Source organism: Ambystoma mexicanum, chromosome 2q (genome assembly GCF_040938575.1).
Source record: "Ambystoma mexicanum isolate Mex_15411 chromosome 2q, UKY_AmexF1_1, whole genome shotgun sequence".
Classification (NCBI taxonomy): domain Eukaryota; kingdom Metazoa; phylum Chordata; class Amphibia; order Caudata; family Ambystomatidae; genus Ambystoma; species Ambystoma mexicanum.
In genome coordinates this window covers 1,267,660,819-1,267,682,420 of record NC_090924.1, presented here as the reverse complement: position 1 = coordinate 1,267,682,420, position 21,602 = coordinate 1,267,660,819, and the positions used below count along the sequence as shown (strand labels likewise).

General features: G+C 44.5%; 1 protein-coding gene across 4 annotated transcripts in view; it reads right to left on the bottom strand.

Moving 5' to 3' along the window:
* The window catches only part of CLCN5 (chloride voltage-gated channel 5), a 1,154,200-nt gene that overhangs the window by 261,963 nt on the left and 870,635 nt on the right, over positions 1–21,602 (bottom strand). For all 4 annotated transcript variants that reach the window (XM_069648662.1, XM_069648664.1, XM_069648663.1 and 1 more), the window contains one exon: positions 3,771–3,851. In XM_069648662.1, the coding sequence (XP_069504763.1) occupies positions 3,771–3,851 (81 nt within the window). The remainder of the gene's footprint in view (positions 1–3,770; positions 3,852–21,602) is intronic.

The window sequence follows — 21,602 nt, the reverse complement described above, 5'->3', positions numbered from 1 at the left end:
TAGGTGCCAGGCCCACTTTCAAGGGAGCCAGGCGGAAGATGCCCAAGATCAGACAGTTACACAGAGTTTTCGAAGTTTGTGGAGGTAGTTTGAAAAAGGTTTAGTTCAGTTCAGAAAAGTTAGCTAAGGTGTCCCAGGCTAACCCAGGTTCGAGAGACGAGGATTTAATACACCCCGTTCAATCGGTTGCAAGGGAAGCCAGGCGGAACACGGTCCCTTAAATGGAGAGGATCCGCCAGCAGGGGCAGTTGTTCCTGGCAGCGGGTGCAAGTCACAGCGTCGTCCAGAGGAAGAGAAGATCTCGTCGTAGAGGAAAGATGAAGGTCGTTGCACTGCCAGGGAAGAAACCAGCCGCAGAGTTCTCCGGTACAAAGGTACTACCCTTTCGGTTTGCGGTAGTGGTGAAAACATGGTATCCTGGTTGCCGGGGTGCTTGGCACAGGCAAGGCGGCCACAAGATGCTCCAGGAAGGCGAAAAGAAGGTAGACTGGTTATCCCCACCAGTCGAAGGAAGAAGACTCTCCGGGCTGGAGATCTCCTCTGTCGTTGGGAAAAGTGGTGAGACGGTTCAGCAGGGCTCCACCGGTGGTGTCGTCGTTGCAGGCCGGCTCAGCTTCTCCCTCCTCGGATTCTTAGGTCCTGTGGCGACGTCTGAAGTTCCAGTCCCCAAAGCCCTGCTTTTATGCAGCACACTCCCATTCACTCAGCCTAGCTGTCAATCAAACATGCTAAGTGGTGAGCCAGCCGGCTCACCACTTGGGCCAATCACACAAGAGTGCGACTTGAGTTACCAAGGTAACTCAGTCCAGGGTGCCTAAACCCCCTCCTACGCCCCATGTGGTACCCAGACAGAGTGGCACCACTTTTGGAGGCTTCTGTGGAGAAGCCCGCCAAAAAGTGGAACAAAGGGCTTGACTTGGGTTGGAGTCACAGAAGAGAACACAAATGCCATTTTAGAATCGAGTTCTGTCAAAAAATACCAACCAGCGAATTGATATTAAATAAATAAACCGGCGGTGTGTTCGAGGCTATAAGAATTAAATAATTAAAGTTGGTAGCCTCGAACAATGGGAAAATCCCATAGAGATATATTTGCGGTCGAATATAAAAAGTAGTATCCACTGCCACCAGCCAAAACTCGATCAGGGGGGACGGAGACGTGCCCCCTCGAACAACAGACCCCGGGGCAATCGAATTGCCCCGACCAGTACGTCCACAATATGATGGTTTGTACTGGTTTCTGTTCATAATTTGGGACTAGCAAAGCCAATGGTGACTTTACATGCCCTGGGAGACAGTCATTCCCAGGGTATGAAGTCTATGTTGGGGGGTCGCTACGACACCCCTGGGTTACGGCACGGAGGGTGTTGTGTAACCCACATCAAAAAAAACACATGAGACCCTATGGAGTAAAAGACCCCATAGCCCATAAAACACATGGAAAGTTAAAGGAACACCTCAAATAATGTCTAAGAGTGGGAGCAAAAAGAATCTCACTCTTATTAGGAGAGAAAAAAAATAAACCACAAAAATCCAGCAAAGTTGCTGGGGGACTCACTAGGTTTGGGAAATTAGCCTTACAGAGAACTCTCCCTAACACTCATTATGAATCTCCTAACTAATGTAGGATAGTCCAAACAGGCTTAGAGCTTTTGATAAGCCATTTGTGTCAGGCAAGCCTCACATAGAACCGCCAGTGCCCTAACCCTATGTGCCTTTCAGTGTCAAGTGCCTGTTGGCAAAGGCAGCTCAGTGGGTCAAGAGACCTGCTGCAGAGATTATTGTGTAACCTGTTAGTTCAAATCCTGTTAATAGGTGAATTAATGAGTGTGCAGAGATATGCATTTAAGATGCAGGTAACATTGAATTGTAACACAGTTGACTTAACTTTCGACTTCCCAAAAGATCCACTAAATGTTCAGTGATTAAGAACACACACATTTCAATGGCCCCAGAACACACATCAGGGCTGCTATATTTATAACTTCTCCGAAGAAGCACATCCCGTGAGGACTGCTACATGTGTAATGGCTCAGAACACCCACCGCATCTGGGCTGCTATACTTGTGATGGCTCAGAATAGACATCTCATATGGGCTCTTGTATTTGTAATGGCATACAGTGTTGGTATAGCATCTGCATTCAAGCAAGTGCTGCATCTTGTCAGACAAACCTCTAACTCTAATTCCCAGCCTAATGGCCAAAAGAAGGTTTGCACGCATCTAAAAAGGAGCACCCAATGGTATAACTGCATTTCTAAATATAAAAGGCATGTTCAGCTTTTTGGATATTTATTGGTGCTATGTTAAAAGACAAACAGAAAAACAGGAGAGGAAGAGCCTGAACCGAAGCAATACAGAAAAGCAGCGGTGTGGAGGGAGGGGGCAAAGGGACATAGAACATGCTAGACAATCCAAAACAGGAATTTGAGCAACAGGAAAAGAGAGCAATGAGCTACATGATAGGGAAACAAAGAAAGCGAGAAGGGAAACCGAGTTAATAATAGGTCAAACACACAGAGGAGTGAGGGATCGAAGCAGAGCAAAAGAGATCTTTGGAGACAGTAAAATAAAACACAGATCAACAGCAGTGGTTGAGAGATGGAAATAGAAAAGCAAGACTATAGAAGGGCAGGCCAATATAGACAGTGCGAGAAAGAATCAAAAGTAGTAGCAACCATAACCGAGAAAATGAAAAAACAGATATAGGATAATGACATGAGAGAGGAGGAAGAGTTATATCAACCGATACAGCAAGATATAGGAGGGAAAATGCAAAAATAGAATGCAGAGATGGGAGATCCAGAGTGACATAGAAGCAGACCGCAAAATGTGGCATTGCAACACTTCAGGGTGAGAGGCAGAGCATCAGAAAGTGACAGACATGGGAAACAAAGTAGCACAGGGAAGGAGAGATGGAGCAACAACATGGAGTGGCTGTCAAGCAGGTAATGCCAGGCAGCCACAGTAGACCTGAGAGGCAGAGAAGTGATGCTGGTAGAGTGAGGGACTTGATTTATGAAATCACCCAATGTAACTAGCAGGCATCTGTAGTAACTCTTAACAGAGTTTGTGGCCATGTATGATCAAGATGAAGCTGGGTAGTATGCATCTACAAGGTTCTTGTGTGGGGAAAATATTTTCCAGAGGTGCAATACATTATTTAGCACCACTTTGAAAGAGTTTGAAAACAGAAGTGACAAAACAACTAAGTTTTAATTTTATGCACAAATTGGATAGTTGTCACACTTTTTACTCTCTTGCGAAGGAGGAAAATAATTTTTACTCTTGAAATTGTATTTACTCTCCAATTCAAAAAATGCAGAGTAAAATGCTCTCACTCCAAAATCTTATCTGGAGCACTGCTCTCTACACTAGAAAAGTGTGGTAAAATCTGAAGATAGCCGCCAGGGGTGGAGCTATGAGGACGGGTGTCATTGGCTGGCAGCAGTATTTCCCACAAAGGACACTGATAGGCTATAGAAGAGACTAGCAGTTTTGGCTTAAACCTAAACTACTTTTTTTAATTGAGGATTCCAAGCCTGACGACAGGGAATATTCCTGAGCATTTAAATCCCTGCAAGAACCCATGCTGGAGAAGCGAAGGTTCAAATGAGGGCAATAAATGCATATCATCGTGGGCTATTTAGGAATACCCAGGGGGGGGGGAGCACATTCCAAGAATTATGAACAAGTACAGAACTGAATTTAGGGCACAAGAACAGATGAAGTGTAAAGTGGATTATAGAAGAATGAACCACAGTACCTTACCTCTTCAAGACTGAAGAGAACACCACCAATGGGAGCACCAAATGCCACTGATACGCCAGCTGCAGCAGCTGCCGATAAAACCTAATAGAAATGTATAAACGTTAGTTTTAATAACTACATTATTTTTATTTTTACTATGACAATCAGTGTCCTTCATTTCAGTTACCAAAGGTCTGAAATGGTCTATCATAGATGCAATGTCATATACATAAATAACTGAAATTCCAATCTAAAACATAAATCTAATTTGAAAAAGTCACAATCTCACTTCCAACCTGAAACAGATAGGATTCCTCTAGTGTGCAATATATTATAATGCTACAGTTCAACGATTACAATGGCAATTAGCATTAACAGCATTCTTGACTTGCTTCCAAACCCAAAAACACCATCAAAAAAAGGTTTAAAAGGTTTGGAACTAGGGAAGAGTGCAAGCTACCGGGAATGGTAGGCAGGAGACGACATATTAGGCATTAAGTTCAAAGGACTTGCAACAAAGGTATAGAAGGCATGTTCGGAGTTCTAGGGCCATACATTTTAAAGGATTTTGTAAGCAACAACAAATTTCCTAGCAGCGGCTTCAAAAGCACAAGTTTGTCTTGTGTACAGTGTCAAGGTGGTTAGTGTGGCCACCGCCTCAAAATGTGCATTTGCCACTGGCGGGTGATGATGGGGTCTTGGCGTGTGCACAATGTAAGTGTAAAATTACTTTTTATGCCAGGCTAGAAGCTTACATTTCTAACTTTTTCCCCTGGTGTGGGCTTGGCTGCTGCAATTGTCTGACAGGCCTGCAGGTAATTTCATCTGGAATTGTAATGAGCACAAGTGAGGCAGAGGGCTGAATGGGAATCGGCCAAGTCAACAGCAGAATAAAAGCTATGCTTCAGTTCCCATACCTACAAAAGCTAAGTGCAGGGATGAGCTGCAGGGAAAGTGGGACCTCACCAAACATCAATATGCCTTGCCATGAGCCTCCCTCCAGTTCAGATGAGGGAAAACAAGACTGTGCTGAGAGGCGAGTTAACGGGCCACCACTTGTTTTTACTACTAAAGTTTGTTTTTAGTGGTGCAGTTCTGTTCTTTAGGTATGTGCTGTCCTGGTTTCCAGATGGATCATTTTTTCCTGCATTGTATATCCTAGTCTCAGGTTATAAAGATGACTTCTTGTATGTAATTAAAAGCTATACAAATTATGCAATCCTATGGTTCCCCTAAACATTACAGGTGGTTAGAGAGGATATCTCCTGTGACCTGTCTACCTGCAAAATGTTTCCGTGTGTCTGCAACCCTTGGCTCTACAGATGTTCTGCACTCCATCTCGCATCAGCCCTAGCCAGGATATTCAATGAGGAGGCATCATGGGTGCCAAACTCCAAAACATCTGGAGAGCTACAGTTTGCCAACCCCTGCTCTAGTCTGAATAGTGTAAGAAATGTATGGTGGCAATAGTAAGACAGACACAAGTGATCACAGTTCAATGGTGTTTAATGAACTTTTGCAAGGGTGTGATGAACACCTATCTAAATCTACACACGGAAGCAATCTACAACCATGAAATAATAATAATGCAGTCCTAGTGGAGTCATATCAAATTAAAAGGGCCTATACTAAAAAAAAACAATCGCCAATCCTTTTCAATAAGTTACAAAATAATGTGGGGTAATATTCATGAAAAAGAAATAAGTGTTCACAAAATAATATGTCAGGGTGCTCGTCCCGTTGGCCTCCCTTCCCCACGTTTTCAGCATGGGACAAGGCGGTTCACTCGAGCAAAGCACACACTCTGGCTTCTGCGGCACAAGGATTCAGTTCCATTTTCCCAGTTCAGGACCTTCTGTGCTCTCTTTACTTCTCGCAAGTCTCTTGACGCAGAGGGCCTGCTGTACAAGAAACAACACAAACGTTCTCTTCAAAATTCACCTTGGGTGTTGAACCTGGATCCCCCTCTGCCGGGCTCAGTTCCTTTTCAAACACAATTCAATTAGTCTCCCACAGCTGGGCTAAGACCATTTTGGATTTACTTTAAACTATCAAATATTTTAGAATGTGCACAGGGTTTAGCTTGACCTGTTACAGGACCACTTCGATCTCTCACACTCAGCGTCAGTTGGATACCTAACAGGGACTTTCGATTGAACACCCAACCCACGTGGTGCCTGACCACTTTGTGTATGGTATAATTTCTTGGTTTCCCAAATTTCAGTTACAAAGTTCAACTATTTCTTTTGGCGGTCAATTGTATTTGCGTTGCTTATCCCACAGACTGTGCTTTCTTTTCGGACGCTGCTTTGTTGTAGGAGCCAAGGGCAGTTCCACAGCAGCAATCGCTCCTCCCCACCTTGGTTATCGAAGCAGGTGAGCCCCGGGTACCTCTGACACACTGTGCAGGTTTGTTCAGCTTTAGTTCCTGGTCTTCGGTTTCTTACTTTCCAATGTTCCTGAAAGTAACATTCTTTATAGGTCAAGGGTGCTTCCCTCCTTGCAACCCTCTCCGGTCTCACAGTCTTTCTCCTTGTATTAAACTGCCACTTTGGAACTGCTGTTTCCTCATGTGTTTTGCCTCGCTCGGAGTGCGATTTCGTGCTCCGCCTTTTATCTGTGTGGGGAAGTGGGATGAGTGGGTCAGGTGTGTGTCTGTGTAATGATCCGTAATTGCCTGACCTTGCCTGACCATGGTGTTGGTACATGTCAGGCATACGGATTTGGTGCTAGTCTGTTGACGCTCACGGTGAACTGTCCATGAGAAAGTGTTTGTGTCGGGAAAGGCAGGGTGTTGAGTTCCTAGGTATTCTACCTGGTAGGTTGGGGAAAAGGTGTTGAAAGGAAGAGGATACCGCTTCTCAACCTCCAGTGTCCCACTTCCACTCTCCGAAGACACCCCCCATCCAGGTGATCCTCTTGCACTGTTAAAACGCCCAAGAACTCGATCCAAACAGACAGAGGACAGATCCCCGGGGACTAGCGGGTGAGACACCTTCAGGTTTCTCACAGTAGGCTGAATGAAAATCCCTGCACATTTTTTGCCAGCCAAGATGTAGAAACATTGCTACTAGCCATGTCAGATTCCAAAAGCAGGAGTAAACATTTCTTGACCTCGCAACCCACAGCTTATACCCAGAAAAGAGTGCTGGAAATCTGATCAACTGTCCTTGTCTGAGAGAGCGAGAGATGGAAGAATGTTTGGGGATTCAAACATCTGGTCTTAAAAGGGTTAGAATGCCATAATTTTTTTAATCTACCAATGTTTCTGAAAACGGGTCCCCACAGCGACTTGCTGCCAGTATCTGTCATTGACCCAAATGTATCCTGATCATTTAGCAATGGTGGCTGATACCCCAAACAACTCAATATATACTGATGATGGGATTTTTGTCCCCAGATATTGCGTTACATTGCATACATTTTATTCACCCTTTATCAATATGAAATCATTAAATGTTCAATTTACAACTCACAGAGTTACTATTATACGAAGCCTTGGCCTCTCACGCACTATACAGGACTCTCCAATTTAGGTGTTGCCTCCATCTCTGCCTATTATATTGTGATACCTACTGTACTGTGAAACATAGGCCTCTCCCCCCACTATACACAACTCTCAAATCTAGGTGTGTCTTCTCCCGTACCCATACCGCATTGTGAAACCCAATTTACAGGATACCCAAATCTAATCGTATCCACCAATAACTGCTTTATTCTGTAAAACACAATTTATTTGAAACCTAGGCCTGCCTCCCACCCCCACGGTATAGGACTCTCAAATCTAGGCCTGTTTCCACTGCTGCACTGGACAAAGATTGCTCCAGCCGAACAATTTTGAAGCCTACAATACCTATATCTCACACCACCAGTGTGGACACAGACCGCAGGCGCAGCCAAGCATCCAAGCACTGTAGAATGCTGCCATGGCTACGCTCTTCCGGTCTTCCATCAAATATAGCAGTCCAGACTGAAAAACCTAACGCACCTCTGCCACTAGCATACGACTGCCAACTGAAAAGAACTTGGTATAGCTGGCCACACATTGTCTCTCTCAACAATAGCAATCCATTGCAAACCACCAACAGCACCCACCCACGTGCATGGCCTCTGTTTGGCTGCTTAGTCCAGCAAAATGCACACATGCATCTCCTAAGCTAAACTCTTTAGAATTTGCAGCACATGGACTACGGTCTCCGAGGGCGTTCCAACTGAAAAAGCGCATTGAGGCCACACAAGTGGGGAAAGAGCACTATATAAATAACCAACTACAAGTTTGCAATAGATACTATACAATTTCAAACAATTTGTCTTGTTGCGCCTTCCAACACACTGTATATAGGTGTATTATCAATACCCAATAAATAAAAGATATTCCACATAGCGCCTGCGGACCAACTGTGTTGGTGACGGTGAGCGGTACAAATACCTTTAACATTAACATAAACACAATATATAGACACTTTATAAATACCCATATTAAAACTTTAAAACAGTCACTCTCGTTAAATGTGACTGAATCAATCAGCAATAATTGAAACTGCTCATAAGTATTTGATTACCTAATGTGCAGTTTACCACTCACAGACTTCAATAATGCTGCTCTTTTTAGCCATGTTGCAAGCAGAAATATTGCAAATACATTAGAAGCATGATTGGCCCTTGTATAGAGGGTCCTAGCTTCCTCTGTGGAGAGTATTCCATAAAATGAAAACCTCGGTTTAAGCTACAACCTCCTGAAATGCAGGTACAGTGGACAGGCTAGGAAGAGTGTCTCAACCCTATTCAAACAGTTCAGGCATTCATTCAATGCTCTGTTGTCCCACTTATTCAATCTACATCGACTGGCCGAAAACCAAACCTTAGCTTAGTATACAAAATAAGCATTAATCTTGCTCGCATTGTGTCCAATTCATATTCTATTGTAAGTGTGTTCTCCCAATATACGCTCAATGAGAATGAGTAACAGATCCTACCGAACAAATTCGTTTGAAATTTTATGAGAAAATCTTTAACTATTTTCTTTGCATCAGCATGGATACTTGAAGGATGTAGCCAGAAATCTGTGCACCTGTTTCATGCAAGGTCTGTTTAACATGTGTGCACCAAGACAATACAAGCCTAAACTCCTGTCCCAAGACATCCATGGCAGCATCTCTATATTCACTCAAATCTGGCCTACTCCATAGCCATAGTGTTGGTCTAAGTGTGAAGATAGTGCAAATCTACCTCTTCATGGACTAGGATTGTGGATGTGCTATTCAGCATTCCTATACTTTTATTTAAGAAACTACTCTCAATCACACATAGTTTCGTGCTATTGATATGGCACCATACCACTGCATTGTATAAAGTTGCCCGACTGGCGTGCAATTTATAAATCTACAACGAAGGGTTCAATGCGTAGTTGCCAGTCTCGTATGGATATTTGACAACTGCCTTACAGTATCTGTAAAGTGAGCCTCCAGCATTATTCAAATGGTGATTCTATGTGCCTGAGCTAGAAAATCTTACTCCTAGTAATGGTAAAATTTAACATGCACAATTACATCATTTTCTAACATAAGGGTACAGATCGGTTGTTTTGTCTTTTTGTTTCAGAATACTATGGATTTCCTTTTGCCCACGTTTATAACTAATCCCTCTTCATTCCAAAACTCTGATTCTAGAGTCTTGTGGGCGTTAGTCAAATAAGAATTGCATCATCTGCAAACACCGGATACTTTTCCGCTGCTAAAGTTGGTGCATCAGTTGGGATAGCCAAAATGTTATGTATTACACCATTTAGAACAATGTAGGGCCAACAAACAGCCTTGTCAAACACCTTTTTGTACCTGTAACTACTGCCTCATCGTCCCAATAAAGCAACAGTATGACAGAGTAGTCCGTGGGAATACCTTGATAACACAGTAGCCCACACATAGCTTTGTGCTGGCTACTGCGTAAAAAGCTGTGCGAAGATAAACAAATAGGACATATAGGTTCAGCTGCCTGAACGCTGCATATTTTTCGATCAATACGAATAACCTAAAGTACTGATCAATCGTATTATCCCTTCTCTAAAGCCTGCCTGTCGAAGACTCATCAATGCAGAATTATCAGCCCAGATCTTCAGACGCCCAAGAATGGCTTGGCCGAATCAAGGCGAGAGACTGGACAGTAGTTGCATGGTTGTTCATGACCCCCTTTTTGTACAAAGGTACATTTTCGGATTTCCAAATCTTTGGAGTGGAGATGGAGCTGGTTATAGCATTGAATAACTGAAGATAAGGGGCCTGTCATCCTGTTCAGACATATGTCACTTGGGATTAGATCTGGCCAGGAGCTTTATTATATTTTTGGGCAGCAATTGTCAGTGATACCATTCAGTGTAAACCTCAAAGGATTAGGTGCAGGGACCTCCTTAAGTGTAATTCCCCCATTAGGATTGTCAAAATATATGTTTCGCTCTACATCTCACTTAGCTAATCATGTCAACCTTTCTGAGAGATGGTCCCCTGGATAGTTTTAATCTTTGCAAAGAAGGGGGCTGACATGAACTTCCAAAATCTTATAAAATCCTACGTCTTCAAGAATGCCTTCCCATAGTGATTCTGCATACTCCTATTCCTAGTTGTAGTTTGCTTGTAATTCAGCCTCGCTCGACAAAAGTCCTCTCTCCTTGGATCATTCACAATCTGTTAACAGCTTATTATGTATTTTTTTGCCTATCTATCAGCAGCCAAGAGACTGCCTATACCGACCCTCCTGTGAACAAATCTAAAATTTGTATCTAGGGTTAAGAACTTGGGCTGTATTTGGCAGGATGATCTGGGCAGCGAGGGCCAGGTTGGAGCAAAGGTCCAGGCGGTGCATTATGTTCTGAGACACCTATGACAGGTACTACCATATATCCCTAAGGAAAACCATACCACGGTTGTGGGTGCCCTGACTAATGCACATTTGGACTACTGCAACAGCCAGCTGCTCGGTAATCCGCTCAAACAAATACAAAGAATTCAAAAAGCACAAAATGCGGCAGATAGGATGATCGTTAAGCTAGGTAGAACTGCCCATGTTTCACTATCTCGCCGTGCTTTACACTGGCTGGCAGTAGAAGACTGCATTAGATTTAAGGTAGCCTGCCTTATTTTGAAGTGTGTTAATTGTCTTGCCCCAGTATATTTAAGGGAATTGATTCAACCATATCAACCCACAAGACATCTGAGATCTAGTGATGGTCATCTTCTGTTTATCCCTCATTCAGTGTATACATCAGGAGGAGATAGAAGATTTGCTTGTCTTTGGTCCAAAATTGTGGAACTCGCTTCCTTTAGAAATTAGGACCCTTGAATCATTATATCAGTTTTGCAAGGCCCTGAAGACAGTCCTGTTTAGATAGGCTCCCCCTTTCCATTTTCTGTATTTTTTTGGTTTGCCTTCCTTTCTGTGCTTGACTATGCTATACATCAATGTTCTTTAATACTGTGCCGCTATACGGTTTAGTCCGTCATGTGCGCGATAGAAATGTAAACATCAAATCAACTTTTCTGCACTCATTGTACCACAGAAGTAGTTGTGACCCTGGTTACCAAACAGGATTTAGTGATTATATTCCTGATATTATCCTATTATTACAGAATTGGATAGAACAGCGCTCCCTAATGCTCCTAAAGGAGCAAGTATATCCCAGTATAGGCAAGGCAGTGGTCCATCTTGATCCAAATGTACCCATTTGAGAAAGCGTCTTGCTTGTCCCTCGATATTACTAAAGGTGCTTCTTGAATTAACATTGGCTACCAATAGGCATGGCTGACCAAGCTTCATCATCACAACTATTGATGATCACCTCAAACTGATAATGATTTGTCTTTTATATTGCACTTTCGCCAAAGCGCTGTACATTGAACATATTTACATAGAATCATCACCCAATCGAAGTTGGTTCTCATTTGTCGACCTCGGAAGGATGAAAGACTGAGCTGGCCTTGCCGGGTTTCAAACCTGCAGATCAAATACAGACTGCAGCAGCAAGAGCTCAAAGCACTGAGCTATCTTACCAGCTACTCGTTTATCAGGGACCATGCTTGCAAGTCAAGCATGATATAATCATTAATGCTTTTGAGATCACCTGCAATAAAAGTGTGCTTTGCATTTGAATCACCCTTGGCTCTGCCATTGCATGCTGAGGTTTGGTGCTAGCTACATACTCGCTGCCTCAGTTGCATACCTATATTGCCATTTGGGTTTTGATATTAGGTCAGATGTCCCATTCTAGGTCTTCGTCCTCTGATAGTCCGTTTGTTATTGCTAGAGCCTCAAACTGTACATTTTGGTCACCTGCCACAATAACATATGGGACTTTTTCAGGATTTTCTTTCCATGTATTACTTTGTTTTTCCACAAAAAAGAACTGCATTAGTGCCTTGCCCTGGCTTAAGCCCATTATACATATTAAGTAAAAGCAGGTTAATACCATTGTGCAAAACAAGATGTAACAGTCGGAGGTCATCACTGCCGCTACCCACTATTTCAAGGGTTGCGTTCAGAGAACAGTCTACCCAGATCACCAGGTCTCTGCTCGGTTTCATGACTTTGCTTTGATTGGCCAATCTATCGTTAACACGCATACCCATGAATGGTACTTGGGGTAGTCGCCCAAGACTTATGGAAGCAAATAATTTGGTGCATCCTGATGAAATTACACCATTGCTCATCCACCATGTTTTTAGTGAAACGTGCCATATTGCATGAGCGTATGCGCACGTTGTGCGTCACAGAAATGCCACCCAATAAAAAAACAGTTGGGCACTACCACTGTGCACGAGGCGCACAATGTCAAATTGTGTTTACATGTGTTCCATTTTCATTTGCACTTTGCCAACCTGGACCCTGTGAAAGCAGTCCAGCACGTTGCAGCACACATCACAGGATTAAGACAATTCAACCACATCCCCTCCATCCTCAAAGGGCTACAATAGCTATACCTTTGAGCATGCATCAGGTTGCCAGTATCACCTACAAAGCAGTTACAGCCAAAGCAACCATCAATCTGTCCGAGAAACTCCATCTCTAGAGACTCCGAGAAGCCACACCATCACCACACTGGAAAAAAAGACGTGAAAGAGAAAAAAAAAAAGGAAATGAAGAAACTGGCCTTTTGCTCCTATGCACCCTGTCTTCGAACAAATGAACACTGCAGATAAAACTGCCCACCCTCCATCTTACACTTGCCCAGCTCTCACTACCCATCCAAGCTCCTCTGCTACCATTGCACCTTACTGTAAACCCCTGGGTGTCCACCCTTTGTTCAGTATACTAATTCTTATTTATATATGAAGAGATCAGGCCTCGGCTCAGGGGAACGTCAGGTCTCCGGAAATAGAGCCAATGCTGGAGCCTTCTTAAATGACATTGTCACAAATCTGGACTAATCGTCCCTTCTCCCAAGAGGGGAGCCACCCCCTTTCAGGCTAAGGAGGTGAACCCTCTCAGCAAGACCCTGCAAGGGTCTAGGGAAGTGGGACCTCACTTGGAGTGACTCCCCTCTCGGTGACAAGGACTCCCATTCCTGCAAGGAACTCACTTTCCGGCCCATGCTATTCACCACATGGGAATGGCAAAAATTGTTCGCCCTGTTTTGGATTTACCGAATAGTGACATTTCTGCAATTTCTTTGACTTCAGGTAATGCCTGAACATCACAGTCAAAGATGTAAGACACAACCCTTTTGTTAAAGACTATGTACATAAAACCAGGAAGCACTTTAAATGGAGGAGAGAGAATCCTATATAGAGGCGAGTCTCTTATGGTAAAACGTCCTAGAGGGGGCAGAGCTATGCTAGACCGCGCAGCCAACGGTAGTGTGGAAAGCGAACGTATCGCTCGCAAGATACCCGAAGGCGAGGCTTCCTGACCGACAAAGTAGTGAGGGTCAAGAAGGAGACGGTAAAGCGACTTTCTCGTATGGTGGCATAACCACACAGAAGCCGTGGTGGGCCTGTTATCCGTTAACCAATATTGAGACAAGACTGCCGCAAAGGGCCCGGAACCCGAGCGCTGCACAAGAAGTGCATTAGCTACCAATCAGCTGAAGGGAACCGAACCATCCCGAAGAGGTAACTACGTTATGAGGGGCGAATTGTGAGATTAAAGGCTGGAAAAGCCAATGATGACGGGAACCTTATAAACCTGAGCGCGCAGACAGCCTACCTAAGTCTAATTAAATCAAGCCTATTACAGGGGCAGATGGCTTCAGAAAGTCCCAAAAGACTAACATTCGCGGCTGGAGAAGCCATAATGGTAGCCAGGTAAAACCAAGCGTGTAGACGACCTACCGAAATCAAGCTAAAGCAATCATATTAGAGGGCCAAAGGGCTTTGGGGAACCCTGAGAACGTGAAAGACGTTTATGTTTGAGGCGGGAGAAGCCACTAGGGTTAAAGGAGCCAGATAAACCAGAGCAGGCAGCCGTCCTACCGAAACCGAGCTAAAGAAAGCCCATGAGAGAGCCAGAGGGCTTTGGAGAGCCCTGAGAAACCGAGTCTCGAGGCTGGGAATGTCACATGGGTTCTGGGAGCCAAGAAAGACCAGACGGGCATACGCTCCACCGAGACAGAGATAAAGTAAACCTGCCAGAGGACTTTGGGAAGTCCAAGAACCACAGAACATAACAAACAGAGCTGAAGGGAAAGAGAACCTGGAGGGCTCCAGTCTTTAAGTATAACACAAGAACAGAGTCACACCAAGTCAGAAATGGTGGAATTGTATTTAGAAAACCTGTGTTGAGACATTGAAATCTTTTTCTTCCTGGATAGAGAGAAGCATATGGAGTAGAGACTTTGGCATACAGAACCTGCAGACAGGAGGTGAACTGTGTTGAGAGACATTGACAAACTTCTAAAAATCGCTTGGAGAAGGGATCACACTGATTGGGACAGACCAAAGTCAAGGACAGAGGTTATTGCTCCGGCCACCTTTCTTTGTTATTTTTTTCCTACGTGGTAGGGCCTAGTTAGCTTACAGGATTTAGACAAAGGACTATTTCTTATGGACTTCGACAAGCAGCCTTACTTTTTCGTTTGTTAGACAGGGAACTTCCCTCAGAGCAGTAGGATTCGATCTGCATTTTCGTGTTATTTAAATAAAACAGCCAAAACCTGACACCTCAGTCTGAGTCTTTCTTCTGATTCGCCACACTATATATACAAAATCATGTTCTTAAAACTATGCCAGAGGTAGAAATGTTTAGGGACCAGAGTATGACAGTAGACAGGTGTTTTTAGATCGATGAAAAAGAGTCTCCAAATCATGACACGAAACAGAGAATTGGCCCTGTTCCCAGTCGCAGGCCTATTTTAACTTTTCGATAGAAGGCATTGAAGAACATATCTCACACAAAGGCACATCTTACGGTGGGTTGGATTCCAGGGGAAATGGTTACAAAAACTTGATGAAAAGCAAGGACTGACTGACAGGAGGCGCAACTACAAGAAACAGCAAGAGGATATCAAGTGGAAGACAAACAAATTGGACCACAGCAGGACTTGCACTCTTAAAGCTAGACATCAGGGGCATGCAGTAAGTGCGGAGGTAAGACAAGATAGTTATGAGAGGCAAGAATTATATTGAAAGAAAGTGTATGAGAGAGAGAACAAGAGAGGGAGGCAGAGAGATGTACTAAAATAAAATATTGCTTAAAATCACAAAAGGCAATCTACCCCGTTGCTGTTTGAGATCGTGGCAAAGTTCCAGTTTGTTCTATCAGTGGAAATTGAGGCCCCAAGCATCCAGAAAAGGTATAAAAATGGGACAAACATTGATGGGCATTGATGGGCAAACATTATTTTAGCGGAATCAAATAAAAACGGCACGTAGTCCGGTGTCATCTGCTGGGTGACCGCTTAGGCACGCATTGGGAATCAAAGAGCTACACATAGTATGCAATATCATGAAATAGTTGACATGATAATGTGTCAGACTGGAAAACACATTTCTGGACATTATAAATACACATTTAGACAGCATTGTGTGGGTGAAGCAGTTGGGCGAAGAGATCAACAAAGAGACTGACTAGCTACATGGGGAAAGTACAAGCAGAGCACTGTTCAATAGCAACGCAAAAACATAGGATGCAGTTACATCGCCCTTTTCCTATAGCAGTTCAGGATCATCTTCCTCCAGCAACTGCACCCTCTTTCTAACCCTGCTTTCTTGCTAGCCAAATCCCTAATATATTTGCTGCCCGAATCTCTCTGCCGGAAATGACCTATGTCCTTCTTGGGATTAGAGTGGGCTTACAGCAACACTGCAGAGTCAAATAGTGCAAATGCGGTGCTCAGGAGCAGAGCTAGTTCATAGAAGAGAACAATGGTTAAAACTGCTGTAATTTATGAACCCTGACTGGTGAAGGAAAAAGCACAGGAGTCACTCTGTGTAATGAGCAAGTCAAAATAACCACATTTTTCAGCTGGGGGGCATTCTCCCAACTGAACCCTCTTAATGGATGTTTGTGCAGCAGCATTTTAGAGGACCAGAGACCAGTTTTTGGGGAATCAGGCAAACACAAAGAACACTGCCGGGTTACATCTGTGCAGTCAGATGAGGGTGTAAATTATGTTTCAGAGATCTAAGAGGTGTACTGTTAAGTGACTTCAATTCAGTACTCCAACTAAGTCAGTGCCTAGTCTGGGATGCCCAATGAAAGCCCTTATTTATATATTTTTATGACTAGTTCATAAATCTGGATGATAAACCCTTGTATAACGCCCCTCTCTTTGAATCCCCCTGACCTCACTGAGCCAAGAAGTAGGTTTGTTTTGCAAATTAAAAGATTTATTTTACAAATTAAACAATACACACACATATATATATATATATACATATATATATATATATATATCACACTTTTATATATAAATTCATATTTGATAGCACACTTATCAATATGACAGTGATCAACAATGGATAATATTACACTAGCACACTTTTTTAAATTACTTATGAGTTGGTATAGAGAGGATAAAGTAGCTGAGAATGCTTTTATGGGTTCAAGGAAATGCAATGATGGAAAAAAATGCAGCACAGAAATAACAGATGATTTCCACAAGAGATAATATGATCACGTTTTCTTTTGACAATTCACTCCCCCCTATGCAATATAAGGAGATGGAAGGAGAGCACAGAATTTTCAGGAATACTATCAAATGCAATACAAATTCTAGTCCCCCCCTCCCCTAGCAAGCTTAGAGCAACCGGTATGCTTTTAAAACATTCAGGAATACTTTCGATGTGATTTGTAATGAAGTGAAAATATGCTAAAAATGATTTTAATTCCCTATAGGAGATTCAGGGTAGGTGACAGCTACTTTGAATTAGTTCAGGTCAACAATAGCAATGATTCATGAGGGATTATCAGGTTGAAAACGAATTTCAGCAATGCGAGCAAAAGACAGCTATTTTTAACGTGTGGTGAGATTGCGCTGGATTTAAATTCGCGGCACTTTTTCCTAGTGCGTAAAGCGCGATTACGGAAGAACTATAAGGGGTAGAAAGTTGGTTTAGGGCTTGTTGGAATGCTGGGGATCTTAGCTTTAAAATGAAAGTTAAATCTCGTTCCTAGCGGTTCAAAAGATAGACAATTTCGTGGAGGTAGATTCTCAGAAATAAAGATTCAAATGACAAATGACACTTTCACAGGTTTGAATCACAGAATGGACACACGATTTCTATGCAGTTCTAAATAGGTGGAAATGGTTTGAATTAGATTATTTTAAACTAAGAGATTGGTTTGCACAGCTGGATACTCACTCCTAATTTTGGAAGGAATGGGCCTCGTCACAGATCTGGTCAACAGGTTTAGCTGCGGTTCTCTCTGCTCTGCTGGTCTGGATCTCTGGTTCTGGCAAAAGTTCTGGCACTGCACAGCCGTCTGGTCTGGGTCTGGTCTTCTATTGGCACTGCACGGCGGTCTGGATACAGCTTTGCTTTCTGGGTTCTGGCACAGGGTTCTAGCCAGAATCAAACAGCTCACCCGGCTGTTGAATAGTTTGGTTAGATTGCTGGATACTGAGGCCTCTGAAGGATTCAGCGTGTGGACTAGGCCTCTCTGCTACAAGTTCTGAAGTCTGGATTCTAAGTTCTGGTTCTGGAGTCTGGTTTTCTAAGTTCTGGTCTAGATTTGAAGTCGTCCGGCAAAGTGTTTCGCAAGAAAGTGGAAAGAGCAGTCCCTACCTGGGTTTCAGTGGGTCTTTTTATGTCTTTTGAAAGTGTGTGGGAAGGCTGACTTTCTATGCCAAACCCTCTGAGGATCCCGATAGGTTAGAAAATTCTTTGTCGCCTGACTGGGGAACAGAGTTGTGAGTCATCCTGCATCCTTTTTATGGCATACAGAGAGAACACTCCCCTTATCACTTTGCCCACAAATCTATTTTTGACTTAAATGCATATTTATTTATGTACAATTTTTCTAATATTATATGTCCAGTTAACGTATTTTCTGTAGCGCCAAACCCTCCGATCCCTGTCTTTGTAAGATGTTGTGTTCACTTCTGACAGAATTCTGCCCTTTTCATCCAGAACACAACCTCTAAACTTTTCCAAAATGTACACAAATGTGCGCAAGAAATATTTTTTTAACATACATACATTTGGAGTAATACCCTATTTTCCGCTACTACCCCCCAGAACATACCACAGAGTCCTAACACCTCTTAAAATGTGCACAGAAAAATCACAGGAATGATGATATTATTGATATAATTTTGACAATTATGTACTATGAATTATCCATCTTTTTACAATTATGCTCTGGCCAGAGGGGTGTGGTTTAGGTTCCAAAGCATATGGGGGAATTTCTGTCTGTCCCCACCTCCAAGCTCGGCTGGCTCACAGAGGCAGTGCCCCTCCCATTTCCTTCAGGGAGGAAGCCATTTACGACCCCGATTTAGCATTTGCCTGAGCCAAGGAAAGTTCATTGTTCTGTTTCCTGCAGTCTCAGGTACCCCTCCCCTAATTCAATCAGAGAGGTGTCATCTCCTTTTGGTGGGGATAGGAGAAGACAGGCCAGGCCTGTGAATGCAGTTGCTGGGCAAGTTTCAACTCCTTTCAGGGGTAGTTGCCAGGCAGAATTCAATTTCTTTAAGCCAGGCTTCAGCCAAATGTCACTTTTGTTCCCATTTCTCTTCATTCAAATCAAACTTACAATTTTGACACATGCAGCTAGAACGCTGATTCGTAGTTCAAAACTATGACATTTAAACAGTTGCAACCTATGTGACACTCCAAAGTAAACCACTCATTTATTTTAAACATTTCGATTTTAGTGGCTTTAAGTCCAATTTCACTTAAGTTGCTGACATCCACAGCTCAGCCAGTTTTGTTATGAACATTATTTTAGGCTCTTCATCTTTCCAGATTTAGTATGCACACAAGACTGGTGTTCAGTAAGATTTTTGAATATCTTGCGATGTTTGAAATAGGCATTTTGAGCTTTCATTCAGACAAACAAAGGTGATTTCAAAGCGCTTTTTGAGCTAACAGGCACTGCTGTTTTTCCTTTGGCACCACGTTTCACTCATGGCGCTTCTGGCCCTCACGCCAGCACTAGTGGGTGGCAGGTCAGGCAACCATTTTGGTGTGCGCAAAAACTGCGCGGTTTTCCTGGATTCTGGCGCAAATGTGGGCTTTTCGGCCATCTTGGATTTTCTAAGCCTACGGCACCAAATGTTGTAGCATAATGATTCAAACGTGGCTCAAGACACCTGACAGTACGACAAACACTTGGTAACACAGGCAGATGACAGTTTACTGGGGTCAGAGAGGGGATCCTGTGTAACATCTTAAATGTGATTAGGGGTGGAGGCATTTGAGCTATGTAAGGCTGTTAAACCAAATGGGTCTTATGTCAAGAAGCAAGCACCTCTTCTGATTAAATGCTTGCATAAAATACTCAACCAGAAAATATATTCCCTTCTCAGTGATCGAACCAAATCAAAAATCTCTTTCTATGGTTTTCAATATATGGTTTTCAGATGAGCCCTTCAGCACCTATGGTTTGTAGTACCTTCACAATTTACATTAAATATAAAATAACTGGCCTCCCCAGCACCACCGCGCTCCCTCCACACTCCCTCCCCAGCCCGCTCCAACTTCCTTGTTCTCCCTTTGTCCTACCTTCTGCCCCATGATTGGTTGCTCAAGCGCGGCTAACGCACCTTGCCAGGGCGGCTCCTACTGAGGCGGCTCCATAAAGTGTCAGCAGGTGTCCGCAGGGGAAGCCAGTGAAGCCAGCAACCAGCCGTCAACCAGCAACAACCAAAAAAGTAAGTGTGGCATGGGTGGGGAGTAGAGCAAATGGTCTGTTGGTCTCCTGGGCCGAATAGCAGGACTGTTGGCGGTACGAAGAGGAACTCCCGCCGAACCCCTTAGAGGATCCTTGAGATTTGCTGCCTGAGGTCTGAAAGGCGGGCTTCTGTTGCTGAAGAGTGCCGAAAGCACACACTGTCTGTGTCTGTATTTATGGCTTGGGGAGACTCATCCACAGCCTGCCCGACAAATTGTCCCTGTCGAAGGGCATGTCCAGGACCTTCGACAATGTTTTGCCAAAAGTTTGTGGCCTTGAGCCAGCCACGACGAGGAAGGCAAACGCTGTTGCCCATCTGGCGTAACCTCAAGTCGGCGAGGTCTGTGGCCACCGTGATGGCATGGTCCGACGCCACCTCGCCTTCCTGGAGAATCTACAACACTTCCGACCTCTTGTCGTCAGGAAGTCCAGGATGGGAGCGATCTTGAACCACAACTCCCGGTCATAACGAGCCACGATGGCAAGACCGTTGGTGGCCTTGATGGTAGTCGCTGCAGAATAGATGACCCGTCATCCCATGGCATCTAACTTCTTGCCCTCGCTTTCCGGTGGGGTGGCAGCCGCGGAAGTAGAACCACCCGAGGACTTCTTCCTGGCTGCCGTGGACACTACAGAATCCAGGGAAGGCGCTGACTCCGGCACCCTGTACTTCTTCTCGAGGCGATCCCTCTTCGCCGGGGCTGTGGAAGGGTTCTTCACGAGAGACAAACCCTCGTCCCAAATGTCATCCAGGAGTGGAACCGAGAGGATGGTCTTCCTCTTTGCCCCTCTGCGCTGATATAAGAAGCCCTCCTTGTCTGGATCCGTCTCATCCCTTGGGGTGGGTAGAAGGGGGCGACAGGGGCAAAGGGTGGCAAGGAGGTGGAAGGTGTACCCTCTTCTTGGCCGTGGGTTCCCCTGTGGGCAGGGCGGGGGGGGGCGTTCAGGGGGGAGTCGGCCCTTGCTGGCAATGTGGGCAGGTCCGCCGGCGCAATAGGCATTCTCGTCTGTATCTCTGATACCAGCTTATACAGTGCCAAAAGGATGTCCACCAGGAGGTTTCTATGGGGTACCTGAGGTGGGGGTGGCAGCTGAGGTGCAGGCTGAATAGGACGCCGGGGCATCAGCTGGGAGCCCAGGCCATTGTCTCCTTACTGCTCTTCCTCAGCAGTGTCCTCGCAGTCGTCACCTTCATCTTCTCCTTCGTCGGCGAGCTCGTTGTAGGGCCTGCTACCTACGTTTCCCTCCTCCTGGATGGTTTGCAGACCGGTGAGCTCCTCCTCAGAGGAGATAGCCGTACCCTGGAGGGCCACCCCCATCTTTGTTTCCAGCGGTGAAGGTCTCGGGGAGAATACGGGAATCCTCTTCTCCGGGGTCTTCTCTATGGGCCGGAAACCAGCCTCCCTCCTGGGAGGAAGGGACACCCTGGCTTTAGGGGACCGTCTCGGCGGCCTTCGCCAGAGATGCCGCCACCCCCTCGCTGGAAGGCTGGGCCTTCACTGGGTGCCCCTGGGCCTTCACGGTTAGGGCCGG